General features: G+C 40.1%; 1 protein-coding gene across 1 annotated transcript; it reads right to left on the reverse strand.

Annotated features, from left to right (window-relative positions):
• Positions 1-2,714: 2,714 nt before the first annotated feature.
• On the reverse strand, positions 2,715-9,951 carry LOC139454389 (coactosin-like protein). The gene is made up of 4 exons (XM_071236055.1): positions 9,601-9,951; positions 9,241-9,323; positions 8,710-8,867; positions 2,715-5,389 (listed from the first exon to the last, which is right to left on the reverse strand). Exons 1-4 carry the CDS (start codon positions 9,675-9,677, stop codon positions 5,282-5,284), a joined length of 426 nt encoding a protein of 141 aa, XP_071092156.1. The 5' UTR covers positions 9,678-9,951; the 3' UTR covers positions 2,715-5,281.
• Positions 9,952-11,768: the final 1,817 nt, after the last annotated feature.

Here is an 11,768-nt window from a genome sequence, read left to right on the forward strand (position 1 = left end):
AACTTCATTGTAAATTTAAATAATGCATCTTTCAATACATATTCTTGAAGACATCTTTCACAATTTGGATGTTTGTGTGTTTGTTGGGCGCGTGATACTCACTGTTTTTTAATGTGAACAACACAAAATGATGGTTTAGCTATCAAGTGCTCATGAAAACACCTATGTTGAACCGTAAAGAAAGCTTACGCAATGCCCTGAGTTGCTGAGAATCAACGTCTACATGCTGTGGTTGTGCTGCAAACAGGAATGGCCCAAAACGATGTTGCCAGACATTTTAATGTTCATCGAAAGACAATATCTTCCTTTGGGGACGTTATCTGGAGCAGGGCAACACTTATCACTTGCAAGACAACCATTTTCAGTTAGTGCATCTACAGAATCAATACCAAACTGCCATATTAACAGCTCAGACCATTCTTGGATTGAGACCAATTAGTGGCAGAAGCGAACGCAACCGGCTGAGGGAAAACAAATTTCCGCCCGACGTCTAGCGATACGTTCAAGTTCGCTTCTACGTCACCATCAGGCCCGCCTAGCTTGGTGAAGACAGCATCAAAGGTTCAGAAGACAAGACTAGGGCAGTATACTGTTCACCGTTGCATGAGGATAATGCCCGCCAAGAAGTTGAACGTGTTGGAACAGACTTGTTGAGGCAGCATAACATTGCTGTAGTACTGCCGTGGCTGGCTGTTTGTCCAGACCTCGCCTAGATTGAACATGTCTGGAATGAGATTGAGAGACGCCTACAACAGGACCAGAACCAGCCTGTACACCCGATATACATATATCAGCTATATGTGTAGAAGTCAGTACACCCTATATACATGTATCAGCCATATATAATAAGAAGGCAGTACACCCTATATACATGTATCAGCTATATATGAAAAAGGCAGTACACCCTATATACATGTATCAGCCATGTATGTAGAAGGCAGTACACCCTATATACATGTATCAGCCATGTATGTAGAAGGCAGTACATACCAGCCATATATGTAGAAGGCAGTACACCCTATATACATGCATCAGCCATGTATGTAGAATGCAGTACAGCCCATATCCATGTACCAGACATATATGAAGAAGGCAGTACATCCTATATACATGTATCAGCCATATATGAAGAAGGCAGTACACCCTATATACATGTATCAGCCATGTATGTAGAAGGCAGTACACCCTATATACATGTATCAGCCATATACGAAGAAGACAGTACACCCTATATACATGTATCAGCCATATATGTAGAAGACAGTACACCCTATATACATGTATCAGCCATATATATGAAGAAGGCAGTACGCCCTATATACATGTATCAGCCATATATGAAGAAGACAGTACACCATATATACATGTATCAGCCATATATGTAGAAGACAGTACACCCTATATACATGTATCAGCCATGTATGAAGAAGGCAGTACACCGTATATACATGTATCAGCCTTGTGTGAAGAAGGCAGTACACCCTATATACATGTACCAGCCATTTATCAAGAAGGCAGTACATCCTATATACATGTATCAGCCATATATGAAGAAGGCAGTACACCCTATTTACATGTATCAGCCATATATGTAGAAGGCAGTACACCCTATATACATGTATCAGCTATATGTGAAGAAGGCAGTACACCCTATATACATGTATCAGCTATATGTGAAGAAGGCAGTACACCCTATATACATGTATCAGCTATATATGAAGAAGGCAGTGCACCCTATATACATGTCTATCATCCCGAGGCCAATAATACTTAGGCGGTGTCCATTGACGGTTGAATTCAGTACTGCCCTGGAATGTGACTGAGAAGGTTTTAAACTGTATCACTTCTGTTCATTGTTCTCATCCGAACATAAAATGGCTACACAAGGGTAGCTGCGTAAAATCACTCATTAATCAGGTGGTTTTCTTCTTGGATTCATATCCATCCTAGAATAATGTAGATGTCAAAGACTATCTGTGTTCCTGCAGTGAAATTGTTTCTTTGTACTATATATATCTTGGGAAATGTTTCTCATGAAACAATTTTTACTAGGACATTTTTTTCAACGATACTTTTACACTGGCAACATTTGTTCCGGGTGGAACTAATCCCATGGGGAACTTTTCATACTTGACATCGACACCGATGTCCTTAAATTGACTGCGCAAGTGAGATGGGATTAACGCCGCTTTGAACAGTGTTTCAGTTGTACACGGAACGTTATCTTGACGTGGGAGAAAAGTGTCGCCGGTCATATACCTCTTCCACTTAGATAAAAGGAGCACGAGTATGATGCTGACAGATCAAGGATCATTACCCCTGCAAATATGCGATACGAATCCATGACCTGCGGATCCTGACACGGATGAAGGGCGCAACTCTGACACTGCGGAACGCAGATCACGAGGCCACCCGTCCCAGATACGATTTCAACACTGAGTCATTCGTACTGTGGACTCCGGGGCAGAAAGGGTCCCCCGTAACCCATTCTTAACGGAAGATACCAATGTATGACCTGGCTGATTGTGTTTTTCCGTATCCCAACGGCGTGGGACGATGATCATGCTGTGTACCACTGGTTCAATGTCAGCATGCAGCCTTGCGCATGATGTATTTGTGTACAGATCAGATGAATATCGTGTTACATTTAATCTTCATTCTTTACCCAGGTCTGAATATAATTAATAATAAAAAAAGTCACGGAGGACATCATAAACTTGTAAAAATAATTTATTTCGTAAAATACAACAGTGAGCTGTAGAGTCTGATATATAACCCTGTATCACACAGTTAAGGCCCAAAGAAATATTCCTGCTTCTCAGCCATTGTCCACATAAGTAAAATACCTTTATTAGCTATATACTTATGTTTATGAGACAACGAATGAAAAACAAATGCACCATTCAATACTCACTGCATGGCAACCAAGTGTTTCTATTTTCAGCCTATTACATACAGTAAATAATGTTTATAACGAACACTCTTAAAACGAACTGTTAGTATCGTCCAAGTCATCTGCTGTATATATTCTGTGGAGATGTTTATTACGAACTACGGTTATAACGCACTAAAATTAGTGGTCCCTTTCAGTTCGTTATAACCGTTTACCGCATTGTTTAACGGCAGAGACTGACATACGTTACCACTATATTGCATAATATCGGACATGATCCATTTTGTGCTAAACTTTATAATACGTTTGGGGAAAAACCATAATCAAACGTTGAAATTTGGAACAAGTAACACGATTCAACCACCGTTGTTGAGATAATACATACGACACACATCACCTTTCTGAATTGGTAATTTTGAAATCAAGTTTGAAGTAAATAACAAAAATTGATTTTGTTTCGCCATTTTGATTGTTTCTTCTGCAGTTGGAAACATGGTGAGCTGTATATATCGGACTACATCGTGGGTTAATGACACGGCACATGATGAACCGATTGAAAATACATTTTGACATGACATTCGAGAACAACTGCTGCATTAAAAAAGTAGATATCTGTAATCCGAATAAATGGTATTGCTATTAGAATATAACAATAAATAGAAACAAAACAAATGTTAATTCATAACATTTGTGAATTGCACACATCAGAATATAGTAATAATCTGAATAACGGCGCTGTACATGAACTCATTGAACTTGACCTTGAGTCAGACGCTGAGAATCCGAGATAAGACTGCGAGACGGAAGTGACTCCCTTAAAGACAATCGGTGCTTTCTTCCTGTTAGCCCCTGGCTGGAATTTGGAATGCATCATTATGGAATAAATCTCTGACGTTATACACCGTTTCAAATACAGATAATCAGATGATCAAAGGTGCTGTGATCATGAAGAAATAAAACACTTTCTTTGATCTTAAACAAACATTTTGATTTTGTTCGTTCCTGTCATTCCCTTTGTCCCACAGTTTTAACTTATCTTTTGTACATATGTGGAACCCAAAGCAAATAGTAGGACACCGCGGCTACACATTCCTGTGCAGCCTACAGAATGGGCACAATGAAGTGAGTAAATAGCTGTGATGAGGAACTTGCTGAAAGTCAAAACCTCTATTTAGCTTAAAGTTGACAGATGGGGTTTAAAGTTTGTGCGCATCATTGGTAACGAGGGGAATGATCAGATATGAGTTGCCCAGAGTTGGTTTGGGTAAAACGTCGCTTTGTCAGCCTGATGTGATGCAGGTCTTAGACGTTTATCACATTGGTGAAACCACGAGCAATATTGTGGCGCGAACAAACCCAGAACAATAATCGGGTCGAATCATGTCTCCGAAGCCACGATCCTAGGTTTCTGGCATGCCTTCTGCCAGAGCCGCAACTCTTCACAGCGAATTGTGCCGCCCTTGACTTAGATTGGGCCATCCGTGCCCCTGACGTTTGTTTCTTTATTGTTTAACACCGCACTCAGCAATATTCCAGCTATATGACGACGGTCTGTAAATAATCGAGTCTGGCCAGACAATCTAGTGATTGACATCATGAGCATCGATAAACGCAATAGGGATACGATGATATGCATCAAACAAGTCAGCGAGCTTTCATCTATTAAAAATACAGATTCATACCATTCGTCATCCATACATAGTACTTTGGCATACTTTTCAAGCCATATCTGATGTAGTGAATGGCGTATGTGTGAAATTTTTGTGAATCAATACCATTGTGGTTGTAATAGGTTACAGTTTACTGTAACAGCAGCCTTTTGCATCTTCCGGGTCATGTGTGAACACATGATGTGATTGCATGAAGGTGAAGGTGATCTTCGTGTAAATATTGCAAAGTCAAAATAGCTCCAAATTGTACGATGGTGATAATCCTTCTTCTCCTTGGTTATACAAAGTAACATTACAAACTGTATACGAAAATTAAATCTACAAGTTAATCTGGGTTTACAATACAACACAAAGTAGTTGGTAGGAAGGCACTTCAGTGATGTGTAGCATTCACACAACGTTTGAAACCCCATTACTTCACAAAAGTGAAAATATTACAGAAATGTTTAAAGAAAATGAAAGTGAATCTTGAGAGTTTAAGATGTGGAGTAGTGGATCCAGATGCGGCCTCTTCAAAAACTGTCCCCCGATTCTCGATTCCGTTGCCACAGAACACATATTCCCAGAATCATCAGAGCACAGAAGGACAACTATCAAAGACGTTGCACCATTCCAGTCCTTTAAGATCTCTACTCATAATCCACAGTTTCAACCCTGGTGATTCACGTTTAAGATAGTCAGCACTGTTCAACTGCACAATGGACTAAGTTCTTTGTCATCATTTGCCGGTTCCATAGTTGGCGCCACCTGCTTTCTTCACCTCGTCCGTGATATACTCTATTTTGATTTCATCCTGTTCTGACGTCATGATCTCCACGGCAAAGTTCTGCAATGAGATCGGATGTGTATAAATAATTAAGTGAGTGAGTTGATTGTAACGGCGTTCTGGACAGTAGTTCAGTTGCATCACGGCGTGTTTGCAAGCCCAAAGAGATGGAGGTCTTACACGTTTATCAGCTTTAGTGGTTAAAGCGTTCGCTCGTCACACCGAAGAACCGGGTTCGATTCTCGTACAATGTGTGAAGCTCATTTCTGGTGTCACCCGCCGTGATATTGCTGGAATATTGCTAAAAGGGGCGTAAAGCCATACTCATTCACTCACTTAAACGTATATCACTTTGATAAAACCCACCATCACGGGTATAATCCCGCCCCTGGCACACCGGGAATTACAATTGGTGCGGATTGCACGGTTAATTTAAGGGACGCAACTCCGCATAGCGAGTTGCAACACCTTAGGCTTCTTTGCATGTCACCTAGCTTAAGTCATGCATAACACAAAGTATCAGTTTATTGTATAACGGCGCACTCGGCAATATTCCAGCTCTAAGGCGGCACATTACGTGACTCATGATATGTAAACAAGATGGACCTTCACTTGCTCGTTTCAGAAACATTCAGGCAAACATTAATTTGTAAGACAAGGTGTGTGTGTGTGTGTGTGACAACTGATGAGGCCATATTATTTGTAAGAAACTAATAATATTTACGATTGGAAGATAGTCGCAATAAATAACATAAGGCAAAGTGAATCACCTTGTTTTGTTTTGCCTGGCCGGGACTTACTAGTGGCCGTTTACCTGTGTAAGGTTCCTGCACGTCCATGTATGTATACTGGCCCGTTTTATGCATTAACGTTCCAAAAAAAGTATTATTATTCAATCGATTGGCGAAAACAAAGAACATGTTAACATATTTGGTTATGATCTTCCTCATTTTAAACAAATATCTTTCCATTACAATGCCTTGGCTTATCTGATAAGATTATGCCATGAGCTACAATGCACTACGTGGGTATTTTCCTATAGATGTGTTGAACACTAGGGTAACCAGGAAACCTGACCTTATATTTGACAGTATATTCCCGAAATAATGTGCTTGTATATGCAGTATAAAGTAGCGCATCGCGTTTTACAGAGCGATAAGCGTTCACTGCTCCGCCTTTAGCATACATCAACAGCATCACGGCCGCCCGACACCAAGATGCTTCACAATCTAAACTACACAACAGACCCTAAGTACAAATCTTTATTTGATAGATGCGGTTATGGAAGCTTCCAATTGTTTGTTTCACATCTAACAATTCAATCATTTTTAGCTACAATCACAAGTGCACCTTTCCCTATGCTAATGTTTTTAACGCTAAAATGTCTAACGCCACAGGTTCCATAACGATTCTCTTGAATATTTATTCTGTTATAAAGTCAAATCGGCTATCCCCCAGTTGTGAAAAATAAAATGCTATAATGTCTTAAAGAGAGAGTCGACGACTAATTTGCACAACATTCTAAATGTGACTTATTGAGCTCGAGAATTACCCCAAATAACTTCCACGAGATCAAGGATTTAATCGACTTATATACCAGCTGCTTATTACGGACCAAAGTGTTAGAACAACAAGATATAAATGTGCGGGATTATCACCGTTGATTAACGTGATGTGTTTCCTATATCCTCAAAGCCGATGCAACAATTATGAAAACATCTTTATTGTATCTTCTACAATAATTGCTCCAAAATTATATTTTCATTAAAGCATATTTGGCTACTGCACTAATTGCTGCCACAGTTGTTATGATGATGATGATGATGATGATGATGATGAAATCTCTTAGGAACGCACTGTTAAATTAATGAAACCACATGAAATACATACCAATGTATTATCAGTGAACTATTGACCCGTATTTACTGTAACGGACTACAGCATTCATACCGAGTCCACCGTCGATTGTCATATGATACCCTATTGTGTTATAGATATGATATACATTAGGTCGCACGTGACACACAGAAATACAACGGGGCAAATGCACTACAACCTGTATGACCTTATGAATATTACACGTTCACATGTACAGGTATAAAAATCACGCATACGCAAACACAAAACTCGATGTGACAGTTCTTTAACATTCAGTATTGACTATTTTCGACTTTTATTCTGTAAGATGAATTTTAGGCATTGATCCATACAGAACAAGAAATAGTTAGGGATCAAGAACATTTTTTATGATATTTTGATGAAATGTGAAAATTTTATGTCAACCAAAAAAATATCCCTAAACATATTCATGAAATTAACAGTTTTGTTCAGTATACGCCAATATTATTTAAAAACCAGTGTAATTTACGCGTCGAGGTGAAGGAATATGACGAGGTGTTAATTAGGAAATGTCAATGGTTGGCTTGGCATGGAATTCTCGGGATGTGTCAGCGTGTGAAACAGAATGTCAGAGTGAAATGAGGCATGGTAGATTCGGGATGGGTCTGTATGTGAGAGAGCATATGTCAGAGTGAAAAGAGGCATGGTAGATTCGGGATGTGTCCGCATGTGAAACAGAATGTCAGGGTGAATGGAGGCATGGTAGATTCGGGATGCGTCTGTTTGTGAAACAGCATATGCCAGAGTGAAATGATGCATGGTAGATTCGGGATGTGTCTGTATGTGCAACACCATATGTAAGGGAGGATGAAGGCACGGGACCGTTGGATTCTGTCTGTATGTGAAATATGCTATAAAAGAACGTCAAGGAGGAGAGATATGTTCATATTTTATATTGGAAACGTCAAAAAGAAAGCAGGCATGGAAATTCAGGGATTATAATATACAGGAAACGTCAAGGCGGGGTTAGGCATGTAAGTGTAGGATATGTCATGTGAAATGGCAAACGTCAAGAGTAAAAGAAATAGAGGAATAATTTTATACGTTTACATAATGAACGTCATGGTTTCGGAAATACATTGATTGTAAAGATATTGTCATATTTTCCATAATAAATTCAATAGTCAAGGACAATGAAGGCATAATACACGCACATGCATGTCCGTATGTGATATCTATAGATACACTGTAGTTCCAACGCCTACGGTTTAAGACACCATTCCCGTGTTACCAGTCCCATATTGAGTGGCATGTAAAAGTCGGCTGTCAATTTCTGTGACACACGTCTCAAAACCTGAACACCTGAGAGATAATTTGTGGGAAGTCCACTGCACTTTTGTAAGGTAACGAGTGCACTGGGTGCACTTTAACATACAGAATGATGCAGACACCGAACCCTTAATTTGTGTTGTCGTGAGTTGTGTAAAGAAATGTCATAACAAGGGTTAAAGTCATAGGTAAAACACCTCATTAATACATACTTGGATGACTTGTTTTATAAGGGACTTGTCGGTGCTCAGCCTCGCTCGCTTTAATGCTGATAAATGAGAACCGGCCCACGTGACAAGAGCAAATTTTGATCGTTTGCTCAATTCGTCGCCTGTGGTTATACGTATAAAACCAAAGGCCCTTTCTTCATCTGCAACAAAATATGTCGAATACAGAATACAAACAAAATATACATTAACACAATGAAAAGACAACAAACACTACATCGCACACTCAGCACAAAAGTCATGGTCGTTCAGAAGCAAGAGTAAAACACGAATAAATTCAAAGTAAATGACAGAATAGCGTATGCAAACAATTAGCGTCAGTATGTCAAGCAGGGTTATAATAGACATAGAGGAATGTCGAATGGTGCTAACGACATTTAGAAGCTAGTATACTCAATTACATATGATGTTTAAACTTTTTGAAACCATTAAGTACTGTGACTCTGGCTATGCAACAATTATAAGTACATATTATTGACATACGTTGCGAGATTTATATACATTATTATAGCTTACCCCCAAATTGTGATTGAAATTCGTCGTAATCATTCCCAATTGCGCTCTTCTGAATCGTATTTCCTTCATATTTAAACACAGCCCTGAAAAAGTCATAACTCATGATGAAACATTCCAGGACTTACGAGACACCATTGAAGTGTCAGGTTGGTGGGTGTGTCTTTATTCAAGTACCCACTACAAGTTTGCAGACACGCTACAAAAATCAATTAAGAAAACAACAAGCAGCAAACTAAATATTTCAAGCAAATGTTAAATGAAAGATTTACGCTGATCAAGCGAATTAGCATCAGATTAGCGATTGATCGTTAAACAAGGATTTTGAACATATGGCGAAGTGGTCCCCGGTGTTTCACTCACCACAAGGTGGCCGATGTATCATCTCTCACGTCTTCGTAGGCGGCCCTCACGTCGTCTTTATCCAGTTTAGTCGACATACTGCTCGTTGTGAATATCAACACTGACGAGTGTTTGAGCTTCAAGGGGGAGAAGTCGTAGATTTCGTCTGGTCACCAAGTGAGAGCGGGCAGACGATAGACGGGGACGATGTCTAGAGGTTGACAGGTACAAGTCGCCGTGCTCTTCAACAGACACTGTTATTTCCCAGGTACGAGACCGGCTTCTTTCAACAAATGCTCCCGTCTTTACCTGTTTCGACAATCCTTGCAATCTTCGCCCAGTGACATCACCTCGATCGATAAATGAGCTCGCGAGATGGCTAGCAGACGACGCATTTGAACCAATCAGCAGTGAGCTGACAGTAAACTTTCCTAATAAGGAAGTTAACGCCCCTCCGGCTCAAATTTTTACCATGTGACGGTAATTTATCTGTCGGATAAGTAGTGGATGGAATTATGAGTGATTAATATAGGTTATTACACCACAGGCGATGGTAGGAATGCCCGTGGGGTTATATAGTATCAAGCATTACAGTAAATACTATAAAGCAGAGTGCTGATAACTGCGAGGAATTCCGTTAATTTGTTTATTACCTAATTCACAGGTCACTCAGGGTGCAGACGGGTCAGTGCAGATGGAGTGTGATTATACTAGTAGTCTCCTTGACAATACATAGCCGCTGAAGGCCGCAAGGAGAACGGGAGAGGTGTGATCTGGTTTCGGGATCGGAGGTCGGACAGTTTTTCTTGAAAACAACAATTATGCTTCAGACCGTCACATTACTGCAAGGGGTTTTTCTGAAAAAAATTCAGGCTATTAGTTTAAAAAAAAAGCTTTGTAGTTTTAGCTGTCAAAAATACCTAATCTCGATACAAAATACTGACACAGACCACGACTCTGCTAAATACTGGTGCTGAAACAGACCATAACGCTGATTTGTTGAATGGTTGTTTGTTTACGCCTCACTCAGCAATATTCCAACTATATGACGGCGGTGTGTAAATAATTGAGTCTGGACTAGACAAGTCGGTGATTGACATCATGAGCATCGATCCACGCAATTGGGATACTATGACATGCATCAACCAAGTCAGCAGGCCTGACCACCCGACAACTCGCCTCTTATGACAAACACAGAAGCAACGACGCTGCTAAATACTGGTGCTGAAACAGACAACAATACTGCTAAATACCGGTACCGACACTGTAATGGACTTACTGACTTGTGGAACTTCTGTTTAGGAGGTTCAACTTTCTACTGAGTCAAAAGCACATGTCTGGGTTGTAGCCATGTTTAATCAACTAAAGGGTAATAACTCCCAATGATCTACAGTATAGTGCTTGTACAACAACTAGCTATAATAACTGTGTACATAGCACTCTGGTGGAACATGCTATAATGTAAACACATTTGATATATTGACTTACTGCTACAGACACAGATCAGGATGCAGCTAAATACTGGTACTGACATAGACCACAATGCTGCTAAGTACTGGTACTGACACAGACCACAATGCTGCTAAATACTGGTACTGACACAGACCACGACGCTGCTAAATACTGGTACTGACACATACCACGATGCTTATGAATACTGGTATTGACACAGACGACGACAATATTGCCAAATACTGGTACTGACGCAGACGACAATACTGCAAAATACTAGTATTCACACAGACGACAATACTGCTAAATACTAGTATCGACACAGATCAGGATGCAGCTAAATACTGGTACTGACACAGACCAGGATGCAGCTAAATACTGGTACTGACATAGACCACAATGCTGCTAAATACTGGTACTGACACAGACCACAATGCTGCTAAATACTGGTACTGACACAGACCTCGACGCTGCTAAATACTGGTACTGACACAAACGACAATACTGCTAAATACTGGTACTGACACAGGCCACGACGCTGCTAAATACTGGTACTGACACATACCACGATGCTGCTAAATACTGGTACTGACACAGATCAGGATGCAGCTAAATACTGGCACTGTCACAGACGACAATACTGCTAAATATTGATACTGACACAGACGACAATACTGCTTAATACTGGTACTGACACAGACGACAATACTGCTAAATACTGGTATTGACACAGACCA

This window comes from Haliotis cracherodii, unplaced genomic scaffold, assembly GCF_022045235.1.
Source record: "Haliotis cracherodii isolate W230 unplaced genomic scaffold, xgHalCrac1.p SCAF_10, whole genome shotgun sequence".
Taxonomy (NCBI): domain Eukaryota; kingdom Metazoa; phylum Mollusca; class Gastropoda; order Lepetellida; family Haliotidae; genus Haliotis; species Haliotis cracherodii.